This window comes from Populus nigra, chromosome 13, assembly GCF_951802175.1.
Source record: "Populus nigra chromosome 13, ddPopNigr1.1, whole genome shotgun sequence".
Taxonomy (NCBI): domain Eukaryota; kingdom Viridiplantae; phylum Streptophyta; class Magnoliopsida; order Malpighiales; family Salicaceae; genus Populus; species Populus nigra.
Window position 1 is genome coordinate 15031831 of NC_084864.1, and position 22069 is coordinate 15053899.

Consider the following 22069-nt stretch of genomic DNA (forward strand, 5'->3'; position numbering starts at 1 on the left):
ATATTCCAGAAAGTTAAAAAATAGTATTATAAATGTATCTGCAACTGTTAACTTATCGATAAAATTATATATGGTTCTTCTGTCGATGATATGTTAACCAGTACTGAGAGAACTACCGACTGAATTAAACAGGTAATTTTTTTGGCATACATGATCCGTCTGCAAATCTATTTGAAAATTTATTAAGATGAACTTACTGAAAGGTCAAAAATTACTTACAAGTGTTTTTTCGAATGATTTTTTTGTTTGTGATTCTGTTGGTAAAATAATCACAAACAAACAAAGTGTTAGTATACATACTAACATAAACTTCATTCTATAAAATTGGTAAATCTGGTGGTGTCTTATGTCTTGTATCTGCTATCCTCTTGTTTTTTTGAATCTGTAACTAACAACACCACCGAGTCCTTATAAATAGAAGTTCTACTTATCAAATAAATTAAATTCAGTAATCTTCTTTACATTAAATCCAGCCAGTCCACGCTAGTATGCAGGCATTCTCTCCCTACCTTATAAAATAAAAAAGTCCTGAATTCGTTGACCAAGAAAAATTAATAAGCTGTTAAAAAACTATATAATTGAAAATTGGCAGACTCCCTTGTTGCTCTTATATTTGATATAGCACAGTTTAGTAAGTGAACATATACATGCATGCATGCATCCATACATGCATATAGATATATAAATTTGTTCTTTTGAACTTTTGGTCCTTTTTATGATAAAGGAGACTCGTGTACTGTTTCTTCATACAACTTAAGACTTCCTGGTATTTTTAAAACAAGTTTTTAACCTAACTAAAATTAATTAACAATAATGCGTCATCACTATCATAATTGACAACTCTTCATATTTTAACATAGGATAGGTCATGATAATCTTTGATCAAAAGCATCTCAGATTCTGACAGAGACATCACTTGCTTTTGTACAAACGTTCTTTATACTGTTGTGCTTACTGCTTAGGAAGTTCCAGGTAAAGGATACATTCATAGGAAGTTTGTTCCCAAAGTAAGAGATAAATTTTCTACCACCAAAGTAGAGAATAAGGGAATGCCAGAAAGTAAAATTACAGGCGTTTGTGTTGCCTTTACTTGGATATTAGATATTAATGATACTCGTAGCTACAGATCAAGAGGATTACTTTGTGAAAACATAACTTCACTCTCATCTCAATCATTTTCCTATCAACCACTTCTCCTCTCCTCTCAAAAAGAAAATGGAAGAAGCTTTTGCAATTGACATTGCAAAATCCCTTTTAGGGAAGTTAGGCTCTGTTGCTGCTGGAGAACTTTGTTTGGCATGGGGACTCGAAGCTGACCTTGCACATCTTGAAAAGAGATTGAAAGCCATCAACGATGTGCTGTCCAATGCCATAATCTTAAAGAAGTCTTGTATGATGCGGAGGACGAGGACGTGCTGGATGAATTTCAGTGCGAAACTTTGCGAAGGCAGGTGGTGAAAAATACAGGAAGTACCAGCAGAAAGGTACGACGTTTGTTTTCAAGTTCTAATAAGATTGCATTTTGTTTAAGAATGGGTCACAAGATAAAGAGCATCATAGAAAGACTATCTGAGATTTCATCTCATAAGTGTGACTTCAACCTCAGCGAGCAGACTAATGATTATAGTCATGAACCGATCCTTTGAGAGATTTTCCGGTCTTGTTGGAAGAGATGAAGACAAAGAACGCATCATCAACCTGCTAGTAGAACCTTTTAAGGTTGATGATGCTCATCCCCTTGTCTTTTCGATAGTTGGAATGGGAGGATTGGGGAAGACTGCTCTTGCCAAATCTGTGTATGAGAATGAAATTGTAAGATCTCATTTTGAACTGAAAAGGGAGGCATGTGTTTCAGATGGTTTTGGCTTAAAACAAGTGACACAAAAAATTATTAAATCTGCGACTGGGGAAAGATGTGCAGATTTGGATGAGGGTGAACTAATACAAAAACTGAAGAAATTTTGAATGGTAGGAAATACTTGCTTCTTTTGGATGATGTTTGGAAATACTCAATAGCTTTGTAACTTGGAACATGTTGGCTTGTGTCATGTGCGCGAGTTGATCTCAAATGGAACTCTATCAGCTTTGCCAGAGCAAAAGAACAAGACAGAGTATGTCACGATATTGCATCCTAATTAAAAGATAATTAATTCATTCAGCAAGTTTAACTTGCTAAATCATTATTAAATTCTATGGTTGTCTGGTTTTTTTCCCAGCTTTCACTGGGGTTTCTGCTGATGGTTATTCGGGGACTTCAATTTGTTCCATGTTGCTGCTCTCGTAGTTCCTGCTGGTGATTTCCATGGTTTTTCATTGTTTGTTGCTGCTATGGTTCTCGATCGTTCCTATGCCGTGGTCTAATTTTTACGATATTCCTGGAGTTGCTCCCGATGGTTGCCACTCAGTTTTGTGTGAAATACTGTGTGTGGTCATCTAAATATTGTATTTAACTTATTTGAAATATTGTGTGTGATCATCTAAATATCTATGCTTAACATACAAATTTGTCCTTCTAAATACTGATATATTTTTTTTCATTTGGGATTTATATTCACAGAGATTGAAAACAACATAATCCTGACTTTTGATATTAAAAGAAAAAAACCATCCTTTTGTTTCAATGATACGACAGTCATTAAGAATTTCAAACTTACAGCAATGTCTCATTCATGAGTTTCCGAAGACCTTAATAAAAACACTTGGAAGATAGGTATTGGGTAGCTTCTATTTTTTTCCAAACCACATAAAAAACCCATTTAGCTAGCCAAATAGTTACTGTTCCTTTCTCTAGGCCTCCTAGATAATTGTGTTTTAAATATTGATTTTGTAGAAATTAAAATAATATTATTTCAATTATTTTAAATGCAAAAATTCATCTCAAATAATTTGAATGATAAAATTAAAAACAAAATTCAGCTAAAAATATAAGTCAAGTCAACCTGAGTTAACATGTCAAACTTGGATTATAAGATTAAAATAATCTCATAGAAAATAAATCAAAACAAATTATGAAACTCAATTCTCAATCAACTTAATGTTGAAGAATAAAACAAAAAAAAAACACAAAAAAATCACTTGAGTCAACAGACCAAACCTGTGATCCAAGTCATGAAACCGAGATAACTTCGTAGAACACAAACTGAAACAAATTATAAAGCATATTTCTCAATCAACTCAATATTAAAAGATGAAAATAAAAAAACATAAAAACAAAAAAACTTGAGTCAACCTATCTAACTTACAACCTGTATCATATAATCATGATAACCACATAAAAAACAAATAAAAAAAATATGGAGTTCAATTTTAAATCAACCCAATATTAAAGAATTAAATTAAAAAAATAATGAAATAAAAAAAATAAATCTAAATTAACTTACTAAACTCAAGTAGGATAACTTTATAGAAAAATACATTAAAATAATATTAATTTATTATTTTAAAACAAAACATACTTCCAAAAAAATATCTAAAAATAAAATAAATGATGTCAAACACCATTGAGTAGCACGACGCTGTGGACGGCTGTGGACAAGAGAGATGACAAAGGGAATAACTCATCAGTTTTAAAAAACCACACATGAAATATAAATGATAGTCTTCTCTTCATAGGGAGAGGTTTACTCCTATGACAGAGTGCCCTTCGCATGCGAACGTGTTCTTAAACCCTCTTTTCTGTTGGACTGAGATTTTATGCCCATTAAAGATTAGAAAAGCCTTCAAATTAAACTCAAAATATTATTTAAAAGTTGCTATATTTCTGAACTGATTTAGGATTTTTTTTTATTTGATTTGAGATTCATATATTATTTCTCAAGTTTTGCTTAAAATCTTATTGTTTTTTCTTTATTTTCAAGTTTCTTCGTTTGATTAGAGATTTAATTAAGGAATTGTAACCCTAGTTAAGAAACAAACTACATCAAAATCATTTATTTAATAATAAAAATATGAAGTGGGGTTATATAACATTCTTGTTTAACTTTAATTCTGTAGTTTCATCTACAGCATATTGGCCATGACTGTCCTTTTCTTGTTTTCCTTCCGAGGGAACAAAAAGAAAAAAGCAGCCCTAAACGCAAGTAAGCAGAGAATAAGATCAAAAACACGTTATAGGAAGTTGCTGGCAAAAAAAAGTCAAATTGAAATGGTAAGAAGCTAAATCAAACAAGAGACCGACGAGAGGAAAAATAGAGCTGAGTTGATTAAATTCATGAATTCTCTAATCATCCCCTTTCTTCCTTCTTTCTCCTCTCCTTTATTTCTTTCCAATAAGAAGCTCGAATCAAGCTTTACTTCACTGCTCACTTTGCCTACCAAGTCCTGTACACAACACCAAAGCGTCCTAAATCATTGAAAAGTCAAAGAATAAACATGAAATGCAGCAACTCTAGCTAACACTTTACTTGTCAGGGAGATGAAGTTGATTACATCAACGAGTTACAGAAAACTGCGTAGAAATTGAGGTGCAGCTGGTTATGACATAGCTTTTGCATTACATCCTCCTAGAGAACAGGAAACTAAATCTGATGTTCTCTAGCAACTAGTGATTTGGCAGCACTCGAGTTTGATGTCAAAATTAATTATTCCAATGAGCCTATGTTCATTATCCTTTTTTAGCAAAGACACTCCAGCTTGATGAAGCATTAAGGGCAATGAAGAAACTACAGCGTTAAAATCATTCTACTGTCAAGCCAAGTTGGTGAATATCACATACAATTATGCCTCGACCTAAAGTCTGGCTTTCAGCTCCTCGGCCACAGCATCAATGAACTCTTCAGTGTTGAGGTACTGGTCCCTACTAACCCTGCATCACACAGAAGAAGAATATTATACACACAAACATCATATAAAGTAGAGAATGGACATTGATAACATTCAGAAAGCACTTTTTTTTAATAATGGTGCTTACTTAGATCCATGGATAAGCAATGCGAGATCCTTGGTCATCTTGCCAGACTCCACAGCTCCAACGCAAGCTGCCTCTAGTTTCTCAGTGAAATCCAAGAGTTTAGCATTGTCATCCAACTTAGCCCTGGACAAAAGAAAAATACGTTTCAATTCTTGACCACTGCTTCCAGCATACTTAGATGCTTCAAGACCAAAAGTGTAGATTTGCAAAATCATAAATATATACCTGTGGGCAAGTCCTCTTGACCAAGCAAAAATAGAGGCAATACTGTTTGTGCTGGTTTCACCACCTTTCTGGTGAACCCTGTAATGCCGAGTAACTGTACCATGGGCTGCCTCGGCCTCTATGGTCTTTCCATCAGGGCACACCTGAACCATACCACTTTCAACAAAGTCAAAGATGAGCGCAAACAATATGTTAATCTCTTAGATGTTACTGCAATTTCTCTCTGCAAATCACTCCCTCCCACACTAGCAATAACCTATTTCTTATAACTAAACATTAGTTAGATGATAAACTTTTAACACGTTATTAACTGTTGCATGTGAAAATTAACAATGCTTAAAAACTGCTTCGACCAATGCTTTATGCATGTAAAAAGTAGTTTATAAAGAGAAAAGGAAGGAAGACAGTTTCATTAACAGAAAGAGCATTACTCTGCTGCAGGAGTACAGGGAGAATACAGAGGAACAGAGACAACTATCAAAAATGAAACAAACAGCAACTGAAAAAATAATACAAGAAAGTAGGTCTACAATCATACCAATACAGAGGTCATCAAGCCAAGAGATCCGAAACCTGTAAAAATACAGCCAGATATCAGCACTGAACTCCATGACCAGAACCAAATGCTACCAAGATGAATAATTAATATAGCAGCCAAATTCAATCCAAATTCTGAGGGATAAGATAAGCACACTGCAAAGATGAATATATTCCAGGTGTTAACAGTCTGTTTCACATACCTTGTGCCAAGAAATCACTCTGCACATCCCCATCATAGTTTTTGCATGCCCATACATAACCTCCTTCACTCTTGAGAGCATATGCAACCATATCATCAATGAGTCGGTGTTCATACCTTACAATTCAACCATCCGAGTTATTAATAACTACAAATGCAGCCAAAACAAACATCATTTCAAGCGTAAGACACTAGGTCGCTCACCATATTCCTGCAGCCTCATACTTTGATTTCCAGTTAGCCTCATAGACTTCTTGAAAGATGTCCTTGAATCTTCATTTAATAGGAAAAAAAACTCAATGATATATCAACTAAATAACCAAGTGATAATGCAGGTAGGTTTAAGAAAGCCAAGTATAAAGTTCTAAAAGGTATACAGAGTGATGAAAGTGCCATACCTTCCATCGTACTTCTTAAGGATAGTATTTTTTGTGCTGAGATAAAGTGGCCACTTCTTTTGGTAAGCAGTGTTCATAGAAGCTTCAGCAAAAGAACGGATGGACTGCATTTCAGGTTCAAGAATAAAAATTAATTTTCTGCATTTCAGTGCATGACAATCATTAGAGAATTTGCACAGTTGTACCTCATCGGTGTTATACATGGCCAACGCCACCCCACCAGCACCTGTAAAGTTGTACACCTCCAATTCTGTCTTCTCATCCTGTCCTTCTGGCACTGCAGATTGAAAGATAAATGAGAAATGAGAAGAGACCAACAAATGGGAAATTAATCAGTACAATTCTGAAGAAAAGCTGAGTCGATAAAAAAGCTTACCAAACACTAGCTTGAGCTTGCCAGCTCCTTTGATGACTGCATCAGTTGCTCGATATTGATCACCAAAAGCATGTCTTCCGATGCAAATTGCCTTTGTCCAACCTGAGAACAGCTAAAATCATTAAAGCCCAGTCCACCACAGAAAGTGTTCAGCTGCTATATTAAGAAAATGGAAATACCTGGGACAAGGCGGGGAATGTTTTTGCAAATAATTGGTTCTCTGAAGACAGTACCTGCAGAAAACAAAGATGTTATTGGAGCAAAATATGAAAGAATTTTTACATAGACACATAGCCTGCCTCAAGTGCAACTCCACTGACCGTTCAAAATGTTCCTAATTGTTCCGTTTGGACTCTTCCACATCTGCTTCAATTTAAACTCCTTGACACGAGCTTCATCTGTCAATTGCACATTGAATATAAGATTTGTGTATGGATATTTTCGGAAAAAATTATTTCCATATGAACCTAATATTCATTACGTTCATCCCAAGAGAAATGAATGCATACCTGGAGTAATAGTTGCACACTTGATTGCTACATTGTACCTAGATAGAGTTGAGTTTTAATAAAATTAGGCCCCAATACGATCAGAGTCAAGTCAAACCTTCAATAGTTTAATACTAACAACCTATTATGCACACCAAAATACTCATGAATATGAAAAGAATGGTCGATCAATGTTAGGAGCTTAAACATAACATTTTTTATCTGAAGGAATTTATATAGAAATGTCCAAAACACTCACTTAAGAGTAGCTTCTGCGCTTTCAATAGTGACTTTATCATCAGTGGCATCGCGATGAGGAAGGCCAAGGTCAAAGTACTTGATATCCAACTCCAAAAATGGGAAAATAAGCTGTCATCATCACATCAAAAGCAGCATTACAAATTAAATCAATTAACTCAAACCTTCATCAACCAGCAATCCAAAATCATAAATGTACAAAGAATACTAAAATCACCTTTTCCTTTATTGATTGCCAGAAAACTCTGGTCATTTCATCTCCTGTTTCATCACAATAACAAACAAGCACAGCATGAGAAACACAGAAAGAAAAGGACTGTCTTTGTGATTAACAAATGAAGATTCCAATAAAACCCAGATCTTAAATAAAGAGATCAATCAAACCCAGATTCAACATCAGATCCTAGCCATGCCCCACCAACTTTTTTGGAAAAAGAAATATAAAGATACAAACTTTCATGAATCTCCAAAAGCAAAGATGCTCACTTCATAACACTACTACATCACTAATAACCAATCAAAATCTAGACTTTCACTCGTCAAGAACAAAAATAAAACAGATAAAATTGATTTGATCGTCAAATGAGAAAAGAAACAAAAACCTTACCATCCATTTCAACGATGGGGTTAGCAACCTTGATCTTTTCGAAAGCCATTGTTATGTTGTCTTGTTTTTTGAGGAAGCTCAGAGAGTTTTAAAGATTGAAACTTTTATGTTGTCTTTCTATCTTTCTTTCTCCTCCCGTAAATTGAGCATAGAAGGAAAATGAGACAGAGATCAGAGCAAAGACAAGAGGAAGGAGGAACTGGTTTAAAGTATATTCAACTGGGGAGTGTTTTGTCCTCCTAATCACTTTGTCCTTGTGTTTTGTTTGAATTACACATTTGGCCAACCTAACGTTCTCCACCAACATGGCATCGTGGCAAAATTATTCAATGTTGAGCTTTTAAAAAAAAAAGATAAAAAATAAATATTTCCAATGTATTAAACAGCACGAGTTCTGAATTAATTTCAATTCACTTAGTTAATAAATATAATATTTTTTTAATTTTTAAGTTAAAATAATGTTATTTTATATAAAAAAAATTAATTTAAATTTTAATTGAATTGATTAAGTTATAAGTTGACTTGTTGATACTGCATTAATTTTCAAACAATTTTATTTAAAATTAATTTAGGTTACAGGATAGGTTAGCCGAGTTTATAATTAACTCATCTCACTTATTTATTACCTATGATATTCATTGATGTTATAAATATATTCACGAAACAAAATATTTCACAACTTAAATAATTATAATATTTTTTTATATTATTATTTTGAATTTAAATGGACTAGATATTAAGATAAATCAATTTCTCTTATTCATTCACACAATATAAATTATTTGCTAAAGATTCATTAAGAAAGATTTCCTTTTCAATGAATAAAACTTGATCCAAGAATGAAAAACTATTAACTACTTCCTATGTGTTGCTCTTGAAGAACCCTATAATCTCACTTTCATATTTATTAGTTATTAAAATCAAAAGGTACATAAATAACACTAAGAAGAAATTATTTGCTAATGTGATTATAATAGACATCAATAATGTTGAATGGAAGATAAAACTTTTTATCTTTGTTTTTATAATGTTTTTGTAATTCAATTATCATAATTATTTTTTATTAATTTTCACATAAGTTGAAAATAACTTTTATCCCAATAGTTTTTTTTAGTTTAATGTGGGTGTTCGGGTCAGTTTTTACGCATCTCGACTAATCTCACGGGTCTTGAAGTTAACGACCATGTAAGTCTCTAATGGCTATTATATGAGCAAACATAGGACTCGAATCTGAGACCACAAAGAGAACAAATCTCTTAATTATAAATTCTTACTATTAAACCACCACCTAAATGGTTAAATTATACCCATAGTTTTCAAATTGATCAATGCTGTAGCAGGTAAATTATCTTATTAATTATTGATTTTTTTGACCATCTTGAGTTGAATTTTTCAACCTCCCTATGTCATTTCTATCGAGCACCGTTTACTTTGTTCCAAATTTCCTCTCTCGTGGTAGGTGGGAGTGGAAACTAGGGGTGACGACAATATGATAATCATGGCAAACATAATTATTATTTTTTTGGTTTGAGGATAAGAATATCTATAGGATTGCAACACCATCTAATCTAAATAACTATGCTCGAGCATTGTTTGGTTATTATATCAAAGAAAAAAAATGGTATGAGAATTTTTTAAAAAAATTCTTTTTTTTTCTTGGCTTTTTCTTTTTTTTTCTTTTAATTCTTAGTTTTTTTTCTTTAAAATTTCTTTATTTAATGCTTTAATTTTATTTTTTTTTATTGTTCCACGTCAACTTTGTTATCAGAACTTTGAGTTTTTAATTTTTTTTTATAATTGAACTACTTGTTAAGTCTCGTGAAAATCTCTAAAATATTCATTAAAAACAGTTGATCTGGACAAAAAATAATAATAATAACAAACTTTACTCTTCTTGAATTCTCTCTTCTTATTGGCTTTTCCAAAAGATAGAGCTTGAAACTTTATGTTGGTAAAACTAATGGATATAAAGAAATGGAGAAAACATTCATGCACATAATTATAGGATTAAGAATTACAAATTAAGGATTAAATCCAATATTATAAAACAAAAAATAAAAATAAAGAGAGAAGAAATCAAACATTTTAAGCTACGAAATAAAAAAAAATGGATAATGTTCTTTCTTGTTTTTTTTTTTTAATTATTATTAGAAAGCATGATACCATATTGTAATAATAGTGTTAATGATGGGCAATATGTTTTTGGGTGGTGCAGTCCTCCTACCAGGCTATTCCACCTAACACAACGACAAAGCCCCAATCCGCAAAATTGGACTCTCGGGTGAAATGTATTGGAGGAAATGTCCAAGTCACGAATAAAAATCAAATTAAATATCTTTTGTTCCAACAAAATAAATAAATAAATAAATAAATAAATAAATCCTTGTCTTCTTTTGCAGCTTATCCAAACTATCTGTATTTTTTCCCCACGTCTCCCGTGAGAAGGCCACTTAGTTCACGTCTTTTTTCTTTCTTTATCATTGAATCAATTCTAAATAATTATTGATGAAATAATGATGCATTTAAAAACAAATATCTTAAGATGAAGAATCTTATAATCATAGGGAGATATTAAAAATACTTGTCAAAAAAAATAAAAAAAACTTTAATAATAATGAATAAAATCATTTTCTTTAGATAAAAAAATTATAAAATCCTAATAATACTAAATAAAAATAGAATAAATTCCTAAATTGAATAAAAAAATAAATAACTAAAAAAATATTTATTTTTTTCAAAAACATTATTGCATCAATCTTCTCATGTTAGAAGGAACTTGTCATCAAATTTAACTTGTTTTTATCTCAATTTCATAGTTATTTAATTAAGATTTTTATTTTTTTTACTTCAAGTATATAATTAATAAATTTAAATATCAGCTTCGGTTCTTTCATGTTAAATTTTAGATGAGAAACATTAATTGTAAAACTATTTATTTTCCATTAGCTCGTAGAGTAATTAATGAATTGCAAAGTTGAACCTTGTAGAGTCGCAATCATCCATCTACCGATCCTCTAGATCTTGATCCATTAAAAGATGGGGCAACTCTACAACCTACCTTTGCAAATCCCCAATCATCAATCATTGAATATAATGTTTTTAATTAGGGCAGAACCTTCTGATCTAGAAACCATCTTCCTTCTCCATGAACATGTCTAACATACGTAATGTTCTTGGAACAAGACCTCCCTCGTCGGAAATTGCCCTCCGTCATAAACATGTCCTCTGGGGCCTATAGAACAATAAAATTACCGAAATGATTGAACTTCAATTCTATTTAATAGAACTATAGCCAAAAGTTGATGTATGCACGAATAGCTAGGTTTTTTTCGTGTTGGATAGAATTGCATGCATGAAGGGAAGGTGCAGGTGGTGTGATCTTGTGCTATGGGCTGAGACCTGAGAGAGCTCTTGCAATGGTAAGAAAGAAGGGAGATGGTACTAAGAGAAAAGGTAGACTCAGTGCCCTAGAATCAAAACATAACCCAATTACTCCGGACGTCATTTCTTTGCTTAAAATGAATTTCGTTTGAATAATAAATCTCATGAAAAAACGATGTTTTTAAAAAATAAATTAGCTTTTGATCTGTGCTTATTATAGAAAAAATGTGTATTTGTGTTTTTTAATCGAAGTTAAAAGATATTTTTTAAATAATCTATGTATTAACTAAGATTAAATTTTCTTAGAATATCGACTGTATTTTCCAATTTATTAATGGATAGATGTTTATTTAATACATATCTTTTTCAGAGATAAAGAAAAGAAGTGAGGAGGACATATGTCAAGTTTCGGTGTCTCAAATATTTTGAGATTGCATTTGGATTAATTGCATTAATTAATTAATGCATTAATTAATGGTAATTTATTCATAATAGCAAGCTAGAAATTAATCTTCATCTTAGGAGAAGCGGAAGAGAAGAGAACCATGAAAATGACTGAAATGGTTTATCTCTTGAAAGAATAACTAAATCAATAAAGGTTCAGCAGTTTATTTTTCACCGAAAAAAAAACCTTTTGGATTTGGGCTCCAAATCTTCCCATCTACATCATTTTGGCTTAAAGAAACCCTAGATAACATTTGTAAAAGTTCCATTTCCTTTTCCTTCTCTCAATCTTATAATCTTCTCCTCCATGATAAAGACTACTAATCTCCTGTAAAGTTATTTCATGTTCTTATTTTAGAAAATAAAGCATTTGTATTTGCACACACAATATAAAAACTAGAAAACTTGTGTTCGAGAATAGAATGTCCTAACCATTTTGAAATCCAAAATAAAGTTTGAGCTTTATGTAAACTAATAAAAATACAGTCACTCATATTATTAAAAGTATTACAAATACCATTCCAAACAGATAAAAGAGGTCAAGTCAATATTATAACCACTCCAATATTATAAGGCTAGTATTTAATTTTCAAAAAAGTAATTTAGACTGCTGAAACATTATTATTGTATCGTCATAATCATTTAAACAACATTGCTTTGTTTTTAGCTATAATAGACTCAACTCCTAATCCCCACCTAACTTTCGACCTAGTTAGGAAATTCTAAACACCTTAGAAAGAGGTTGTTTATTCATATCTCCACCCAAAAAAAAGTGTTTTTAAATGGAAACAATCTTTTTAGCTATTCCATATGAAATTTTAAACAAAAACATATAGTAAAGAGAAAGATTAGAAAACACTAATTTTAATAAGCAAATTCTTCCACTAATTGAGAGAATCCTACCTTTTTAACTTTTGAGATGGACGTTATCTTTTCTAGAACAAGTTTCTAAATAGAGCATAGTCTTAGATTTGCTCCTAGAGAAAACCCTAGATAATTCACAAGTAATTAAGTAACTTGATTTACATCTTAAAAAGTCATTCATTCCTTTAGTAAATCCCAAATCATATTAATACCAACTAAAAGAACTTTATGATCAGAGTTAACTTTCAAACCCGAGCATAACGGAAACCAATTAAGAATTATTTTGACATTCTTAAGCGTTTCCATGTCATTTGAGCAAAAAATCATTATATCATCAATACATTGAAGTAGAGTTGTTTAAAAAGATACATTTACTCCTTAATGGAGCCCTCCCTCGCTGTATGAAAAAAGATCGTTAAACCTTCTACAACTATATGAAATAGAAAGGGTGACAAAGAACCCTCTTATCAAATACCTTTTTTCTATATAAAACCTCCATTAATGTGTGAACTGATTTGCATATATATATATATATATATATATATATATATATATATGGAGATCTATAAAAAAGATCTCGATAAAATTAATTAAATAACACCAAGAAAGATCGTTAATGATATTGATTAGTCCAAAGTTAAGCGAGACACCTACCACTTTTGACTTTTAATAAATGGTGCTATTTTTCAAAAAAATATTACTATGGTAATTTGCTAAAAAAAAATTATAACTTTGTTAGAAAAAGGAAAAACACCCTTGATATTCGTTTTCTTTTTTAACATGGTCAATAGAATGTACATGAGAACCCTCTTTCTCTATTATAGTTAATAATCATAAGTTGGAGACCATAGCACTTTTTTATTTTAAATAATCCTATAAAGTTATTACATTAATATGTTAAAATCTTCAATCCCATTATCAAAAAAAGATGTAGATGGTGAAATAAAAATCACAGATTTTTAATTGCTTAGAAATTTTACTAATGAAACTAAAACAACAACAACAACAATAAAATCATATATTAGCTGAGAGTCCTATTTAATTTGTAAGGTGAATAAAATCATCTATATGTAATTGATTCTTATACTAAATATTAAGTTTAAAATCATCAATTCATATGATAATCCAAGATGTCTTTTATCTTAGCCATTCTTTTACCTCCACAAAATTTATTTTACTCCAAGTTGTTATTAGGTTGCCCATAAGTTGGCTAAAAAAGCTCTTAATTCTACTTATTCTCAAGCTCTTAATCTGTTGATTATTTCTCAATGATTTATTTCTTGTATTTAAAAATAAATTAAAAAAAATCAAAAAATAATATAAAAACAGCAATGATATAGATTATTCAATAATCAAATCGATTTACTTTATAAAAAAAAGATATTAAAACACTTCTATGAAACGGTTTCATGAGATTTAGCTAATTATCTTGCTTGTGGGATATATTGACAAAGAAGAATCAAGTTATCAAAAACATTTCTACTATTATTTCTAATATAAAACGAATCAATCATCTATTTTGGTATTTTATTAAACAAAAACGATTGTGCATCAATTTTTTAATTTAAAAACTTTAAAGAACTCAAAAGTAAAGGTCCATAAATGTATATTCACTCAAAATTATAAACTAAAAAATAAAGAGAGAAAAAAACGTTTTCTATGGAGCCTTTTCATATATTTTCAAGTGGTGGGGGTGTGCCTAGAGCCGTTGCAAGTCCACAACTAGTCCTTCTGTCAAGTCATTCTAGGTCAACTAATAAAAAAAGAGTTGGATATACAATACATTAATTGTATCGGTCCCGTATATGGTAGTTTTTCATGCAAGCATATCTCAGAAAACCACGAATTTTGCTGACCTGCACATTGCTTTTTAACGTGTAATGTAGTTCATGGCCAGAAGATTTTTTTCGTTTTTCACAGAAATAATATACCTAACACAGTAGAAATCCAAGAATCAGATCTCTCTCTCTTTATAGGGCTGGTTTGGTGTTCATTTTCTGTCCTTGTTTCGAATCCAGTTGTTGGCCTATATATGCGAAGTATCTGATATATAATCACAGAGTGTTCATTGTACCACTAGCCTGAGTTGTAGTGATAACATTTTTTGAGAGTGGGAGAAAAAAATGGAGCTTCAATTGGGAAACAATGGAGGTGCTTCTGGTGATGAACATGAAGCTTTTAACTCTGGAAATAAGGGAAAGACCATTGCCATACTTGTAAACAGATTCTGTAGCTTGAAAAGTATTATAAAATTATCATTGAATTTATCTATCATGAACTATATTATATATTCTTCATGTTATAATAGCTTGAATACCACGTAAAAAAAAGAGAACTCTATCCCAGATTTTTAAAAAAATTTTGTTATATTTTATAAAGTAAAACATTAAATCAATAGATACGGATATTAGAGAAAAAATTTGGAGTGAAAGCTAATACGCATACTTTTAAATTTTTTTCTAGTTTTGCCATCCTTTTTTTACTTTTTTATTGGGTTTTTTTTTGTTTTTTTTAATTTATCCTTCAATATTCTATTAATTTTGAATTGATTTTTGAAATTTATTTTTATTTATTTTCTGTAAGATTATCACATTCTCAAACAAATATTTTGATAATTGATTGGTTTTTAATTTTACAAGCGTCTATTTTTATTATCATATCATTAAGTAAAAAATAATTTTTTAAAAAATTGTTAAACCTCGTGAAATCCATGATCTAGGTCATTAGTTTGACGGGTTAAGTTACGAAACTTTAGTTGATCCAATATGTGTCGTCATCTTAATATTAAAAAAAATATTATCTTGATTTTTTTTAATATCAACCCATATTTTTTATCAATTTTTTGGGTTGTTTTTGAACCTACCAAGTCAACTAATTCACTCGAGGTAGCTTTCACATTGATTAATTTTAAACTCAGACATTTTTTTTGTTTTGAATGAATCTTTTTTGTTTTTTTTTTTATTTTATCCTTTAATATTTGGTTAATTTTGCATTGGTCTTCATAATTTGTTTCGATTTGCTTATTATGAGGTTATCACAGTCTCAAACAAATATCATAATATTTGATTAGTGCTTAATTTTACGCGTCTATTCTTGTTATAATATTATTAAGTAAAAATAGTTTTTTTTAATAAAGTTGTTAAACTCAATGGAATCCATGATCCAGGTTGTAAGTTTAGTAGGTTAAGTTATGAAGTCCAAGTTAATTTAAATGTTATCATCTCAATATTTTTAAAAAAGATATCCTCTTGAAATTTTTTAAAAGCCAAAACACGTTTTTTGCATGCCTTTTAGGTTGTTTTAGGACCTATCAAGTCAACTAGGTTATATTAAGATATATTTCACGTAGGTTAATTTTAAATTCAAGCTAAGCAGTGAGCCAAATTTAAAGAATTCAATGCTGCCTTTCTAGATCAAGTTTAATAATAATATTGTGAAATAATTTTCTGTAATTTAAATTTTTTTTCACATTCAAAGAAATTTTGATTCAATCTACAATATAACACGAGCTAGTAAAATAGTATATATATCAATCAATTAAATGAACTAGAAGCTTCTACATTTCAATTTTAATTAATTGTAATTTTTAAAAAGGTTTAAATCAAGGAAATTATAATTATCTAATACTAGTTGCATTTTGAGCGCATAATAATACCTATTTGTTGCATTAATATTGTGGAGACGTATTAAAGTTCAATAATTTTGGAAACGATAGAACCCAACATCAATATACTAAATTTGTGAAATGATTAGTATTATCCATTATTAATTGCACCGTAAATAAGGCCAGCATGGCACAAAATCTTGAACACACAAGACAGATAGTGCTACTCCAAATCCAAACCCGTCAAGGCTGTACTATCAACAACCTGCTGCATTTGATTTTTCAATAATCAATTTCTTGCATTTAAAAAAATTTAAAGAGCTCACAAAAAAATCCTATAAAAGTAGGAATAATGTAGATTATTTAAGAATTAAAATAGATTTACTTTTATTAATAAAGATATTAATAAATTTCTATGAAATAATTTCATGAGATTCAACCAATTGTCTTGATGGTAGGATATATTAAAAAATATGAACTCATGTTGTCAAAAAAATTTGAATGATTATTTCTAATACTTAATCATTTATTTTGGTATCTTATTAAAAAAAAATTATCATTAATTTCTTAATTTAAAAAACTAAAAAAAAGCCCATAAATGTATATTCATTCATAAAAACTGAAAACGTTTTAATGAAGTTTTTTTTTTTTTTTTTTTGGGGGGGGGGGTAAAGCCGTTGCAAGTCACTAGCCCTTCACCATTTAAAATTACAGTTGTATTTGTTTTTGTAGTTATATTGTATTTTAAAAAATATTTAAAATTTTTATTTAAAATTAATTTTTTTATCATTTTAATGTATTGAAATCAAAAATTAAAAAAAATATATTATTTGATGCATTTTCAAACAAAAAATACTTTAAAAAATAATATTTATCACATTTTTAAACATGCTTTAAAAAAGGATTTGTTTTTGTGATTCGGCTTTTTAAATTGTTTTTTTTTTCTGAAAAATATTAAATTAATATTTTATTAAGTGTTCATAGTTTTTATGGGTTGATGTAAAAAAAAATTATTTAAATATATTTTTAATTCAAAATTAAATACTCTTATAAATATTTCTACACTGTATTACCAAACACATGCTAAAATTCCAGTTTTTAAATCAACTAAAATAAAAAGAATTGGAAATATATATATAAAAAGGTTATGGATACAAACCATTTGTATCAATCCCATATATGGTAGCTTTTCATGCAAAGCATATCTCAGAAAACCACGAATTTTGCTGACCTGCACATTGCTTTTCCTGTAACGTGTAATGTAGTTCATGGCCAGAAGATTTTTTTCGTTTTTCAAAAAATTAATATACCTAAAACAGTAGAAACCCAAGAATCAGATATCTCTCTTTATAGTGCTGGTTTGGTGTTCATTTTCTGTCCTTGTTTGGAATCCAATTGTTGGGCTATATATGCGAAGTATCTGATATATAATCACAGAGTGCTCATTGTATCACTAGCCTGAGTTGTAGTGCTAATATTTTTTGAGAGTGGGAGAAAAAAATGGAGCTTCAATTGGGAAACAATGGAGGTGTTTCTGGTGATGAACATGAAGCTTTTAACTCTGGAAATAAGGGAAAGAAGGCTTACCATCGCCATACTTGTCAACAGATTCTGCAGCTTGAAAAGTATTATAAAATTATCATTGAATTTATCTTATCAAGAACTATATTTTATGTTCTTCAGATATGATAGGTTTGATTTCTAGTTTTGCCATCCATTTTTTATGACTTTGGAGTTTTTGTTGATGTTCATGAGGAAATCCTTGTATATCTTTTACATGTTCTGTTTTTCTAGTGTTTCTCTCTTGGTTTACTCTCTGCTGGTAAGGGCTTGATTAGGGTTAATTTGCCTTCGAATCTTAGTTGGTATAGATATATAGTCTTGTAAAGGCATAGTTGAGTGGCTTTTGGACTAAGTCATTTCACTTGACATAATGGATCTATTTTATTTATCAGTGAATTGAAGAAGATTTTTCCATCATTTCCCCATTTCAGATAGATGGCGGTGTTTTTAATGGAGATTTACTTTTATGTTAATGCATTCATTTCTGTCTTGATTAAGTCAATTTTCCTATGTGTTTGTTTGGCCCTTAATTGTGTTGTTCGGCTTGTTTGCTTCCTTAATTAATTAATTACTTGGCTTAGTTAATTACTAAATGTCAGGATTTGTATATGCATCTTGTAAGAATATTTTATGTTTCTTCAGAAAGTCCTTCCAAAATAATCTGTTTTTTTGTTGGTCCGATGAAGATTTTTCAAGGAATGTCCACATCCGAATGAAAAACAGCGGCGTCAGTTGAGCAGGGAACTAGGCCTTGAGGCTAAACAGATCAAGTTCTGGTTTCAAAACAGAAGGACGCAGGAAAAGGTACAAGTGATTTCTTAGTCTAAGCTTTTGTGTTTGAATAAATTGTATCCCTTAATGATAAACTGATGCTCTTATACCTTCTGATCCATTTCGCAGGCGCAAAGTGAGCGATCAGATAATTCAGTTCTTCGGACAGAAAATGAGAGGATTCATTGTGAAAATATTTCTATCAGAGAGGCAATGAAAAACGTGATTTGCCCAGCTTGTGGAGGACACCCTTTCGGAGAAGAAGAATGCCAACTTAATTTGCAGAAACTGAGGCACGAAAATGCTAGATTGAGAGAAGAGGCTAGTTTGGATGTTTTTTCAACTAACTTCCCTTTCTAATATCACCTCATACTTTTTAATGATACATAAAGGTTCTTGTCTCGAGAGTTTTAAGGATTTAGTTTTGGTGATGATTATTTATGATTGTTGTGCAGCATGAAAAAGTATCCAGCCTTCTTGCCAAGTATATTGGAAAACCAAAGTCACAGATTGATTTGTTGACGTCTGACACTGGATCTTCACAAGAAGAACTGCCAACATTTGTCCAGAATCAAAGGATGGGAAACCCTGGCATTGATTGGGGACGGAATCCAGGATCGGACATTAGTCATTTCGCATATAGACTTGAAGGAATTCCAGATATGGAAAATGCACTCATGGCTGAGACTGCTGCCGGCGCAATGGATGAGTTGATCAGACTTTTGCGAGTAAATGAGCCTTTTTGGATCAAGTCTCCATCTGACGGAAGACTCATCCTTGATCGGCTCAGTTATGAGAGAATTTACCCCAGGGCCGCTCATTTCATAAGTTGCAATGCTCGTGTCGAATCATCCAAGGATTCGGCAACAGTGACCATGCCTGGAATGGACTTGGTTGACATGTTTTTGGATCCTGTTAGTGCTCAATATTGGCTGTTAGTTTCCATCCTGTAAAATCAGATAATATTTTGCTAAAGAGGAAACATGTTAACTATATGCTTTGATTTTACAGAATAAATGGGTGGATCTTTTTCCGACAATTGTTACCGAAGCAAGAACAATTCATGTACTTGAAGCTGGAACAGTAGGGAACCGTCATGGTTCGTTGCAGATGGTATTTTAAGTTGCTAATTATTTCTAGCATTCCTTAAATTTTGTTAAAGCATGAGTTATGTATTGATTTGAAGAGGTTAAATGCAGATGTATGAACAAATGCACATTCTATCACCCTTGGTTCCGCCTAGGGAATTTTACTTTCTTCGCCTTTGTCTGCAACTTGAACCTGGGCAATGGGTGATAGCAGATGTATCTTATAACTACTTGAAAGAAAGCGGATCCCCTCCCTGCGCTTGGCGGCTTCCTTCTGGATGCATGATCCAAGACATGCCTAATGGATGTTCCAAGGTGATTAGTAACTGCATCTCTGTATCAGAAATTATCAAATGAATGAGCAAGCAGCACTTCTGAGAACTGCTTGTCCTAGATCAAGCAGATTAGGGCTGATTCCTGATGAGCTTTACAATCATCGAATGATACCAATTCTGACAAATAACGACAAAGTTCGGAAGCGCAGTTGTCAGTTAATCAATGAACTATGAATTGAATGGAGCCTAGCATCTCTATCCTTTTTTAACAGGATATCTGCACAACACGACACGATTTGATTAACGGCTGCATTTAGTGTAATGATCATATATCAATAAATGAGCAGGACTATTCTAAATCAAGCATATCTGCAGAACCTCATTAATATGATACCAACTTTTTCATCACTGGTAAATATCATATATGATCTTTTTCTGTCATAAGCAGGCATTTGTATGCGTCTCCATGAGCTACCAATGATGACTTAAAAATTGTGTGCCTAATTTAGCATAGAATCGTTATCATAGCTTTATATCTTAACTTGTCTGACAATAATTTACGGGAATCGCGTGCGAGACTAATTTCTTATTGCTCAAACTTTGATAGATAATATGGGTAGAACATGTGGAAGCGAATGATAGGATTCAAACTCACTGCCTGTACCGAGATCTCATATGTGGTAGTTATGCTTATGGGGCAGAAAGATGGATTGCTAGTCTCCAGAGGATTTGTGAGAGGCTCGCTTTCTCTACAGCTGTGCCTCCACGAGAACTCGGAGGAGGTAACAATAATCAGTTTTTGGCCTTTCCTTTTCTCTGATTCCCAATCTTTGCAATATTGCTGCTTTAACATCTTCCATTTGCTCAGTGGTCACTTCCCCTGAGGGTAGAAAGAGCATAGTAAACCTAGCCCACAGGATGGTGAAGATTTTCTGTTCAAGTTTGGGCATGTCAGGAAAACTGGATTTCCGTCAATTGTCTGAAGGGAACAATAGTGGAGTTCGGGTGGCTATTTGTAAGAATGCAGAACAAGGCCAGCCGATTGGCACAGTTGTTAGTGCTGCTACTTCTTTTTGGCTTCCACTCTCACCTCAGAACGTGTTTAACTTCTTCAAAGCCGAGAAATCGCGAACTCAGGTTTACAAATGGTTCATTCTGTGATCAATAGATACGTACATGTTTTGCACATTCATATGTTTACAGAAATGGAAAAATTAGCATTTCCTTCCATTGTCTTCAACAGTGGGATATTCTGTCGCATGGCAATCCTGTGCTTGAGATTTCACACATTTCTAATGGGGCTGATCCAGGGAACTGCATATCCATTATTCGAGTAATTTCTCATCCTTTCTCTCCTATTCTGGTGTGTAGAAAATAGCTGAAATTCCTAATATAACAATGTCTTGATTCATTCTCAGAAAGTTTATCAACGCAAGTTTACTGAAATTTTTTTCTATCAAATTAAAACAGCCTTTCATTCCTGCTGAGAACAACATGCTGATACTGCAAGAAAGCTGCACAGACTCCTCGGTATCAATGGTAGTATACGCTCCAGTAGGCATTCCAGCCATGAACGTGGCGATAAGCGGTGATGACTCATCAATCATTCCCATACTTCCATCAGGTTTTGTAATATCTGGCGACGGCCGTATGGACACAAGAGGGACCAGTTCTAGTTCCACCAGTTCTACTGGGTCAAACTCAGGAGGTTCACTCCTTACAATAGCCTTCCAAATTCTGGTCTCTGGCTCTAATTCCTCATCCTCCACAGAATTCAACATGGAATCTGTGGCAACAGTGAATACCCTCATCAGCACCACTGTTCTGAAAATTAAATCTGCTTTTAATTGCTCAGATTTGGATTAAGCTTTGGTGATGCTGTGGACAAGACTTCAGTTATTTATCATATGATTTCTGCCTGGGAACTGAAACAGAAATAATAATAATCAGCTGCTACTTTTCCATAACTTTTGGCTGTCAACTCCTCAGTTGTTTTGAAACATTTTATCTCTAGGATGATGGTCTTGCATTCAACAGTGGGATATTTGATTTTGCTTGTTTATATATATTTCAAGCTAT

General features: G+C 31.8%; 2 protein-coding genes across 2 annotated transcripts; one reads left to right on the forward strand and one right to left on the reverse strand.

The window, feature by feature from the left end:
- Nucleotides 1-3915: 3915 nt before the first annotated feature.
- LOC133671403 (isocitrate dehydrogenase [NADP]) lies at nucleotides 3916-8240 on the reverse strand. Its single transcript, XM_062092169.1, has 16 exons — nucleotides 8001-8240; nucleotides 7611-7654; nucleotides 7395-7504; nucleotides 7157-7194; nucleotides 6968-7045; nucleotides 6827-6880; nucleotides 6648-6749; nucleotides 6457-6548; nucleotides 6272-6375; nucleotides 6078-6146; nucleotides 5875-5990; nucleotides 5673-5707; nucleotides 5135-5277; nucleotides 4910-5032; nucleotides 4715-4804; nucleotides 3916-4320 (listed from the first exon to the last, which is right to left on the reverse strand). The coding sequence occupies exons 1-15, from the start codon at nucleotides 8047-8049 to the stop codon at nucleotides 4729-4731; spliced, it is 1233 nt and encodes a 410-aa protein (XP_061948153.1). The 5' UTR covers nucleotides 8050-8240; the 3' UTR covers nucleotides 3916-4320; nucleotides 4715-4728.
- Nucleotides 8241-17793: 9553 nt separating this feature from the next.
- LOC133670856 (homeobox-leucine zipper protein ROC8-like) lies at nucleotides 17794-21861 on the forward strand. The gene is made up of 10 exons (XM_062091451.1): nucleotides 17794-17918; nucleotides 18543-18660; nucleotides 18757-18948; nucleotides 19083-19541; nucleotides 19639-19740; nucleotides 19827-20030; nucleotides 20598-20772; nucleotides 20859-21127; nucleotides 21234-21323; nucleotides 21461-21861. Exons 1-10 carry the CDS (start codon nucleotides 17794-17796, stop codon nucleotides 21854-21856), a joined length of 2130 nt encoding a protein of 709 aa, XP_061947435.1. The 3' UTR covers nucleotides 21857-21861.
- The last annotated feature ends 208 nt before the right edge of the window (nucleotides 21862-22069 follow it).

Bases quoted from the DNA above. Each gene is read 5' to 3' on its own strand.
- LOC133671403 (XM_062092169.1), bottom strand. From the start codon at position 8,049: ATGGCTTTCGAAAAGATCAAGGTTGCTAACCCCATCGTTGAAATGGAT. The intron at 7,505-7,610 runs GTGATTTTAGTA...TGATGATGACAG, and splicing joins GGCAATCAATAAAGGAAAAG to CTTATTTTCCCATTTTTGGA. The intron at 6,881-6,967 runs GTCAGTGGAGTT...TGTTTTCTGCAG, and splicing joins AATTAGGAACATTTTGAACG to GTACTGTCTTCAGAGAACCA.
- LOC133670856 (XM_062091451.1), top strand. From the start codon at position 17,794: ATGGAGCTTCAATTGGGAAACAATGGAGGTGTTTCTGGTGATGAACAT. The intron at 20,031-20,597 runs GTGATTAGTAAC...AAACTTTGATAG, and splicing joins TGCCTAATGGATGTTCCAAG to ATAATATGGGTAGAACATGT. The intron at 21,128-21,233 runs GTTTACAAATGG...TGTCTTCAACAG, and splicing joins CCGAGAAATCGCGAACTCAG to TGGGATATTCTGTCGCATGG.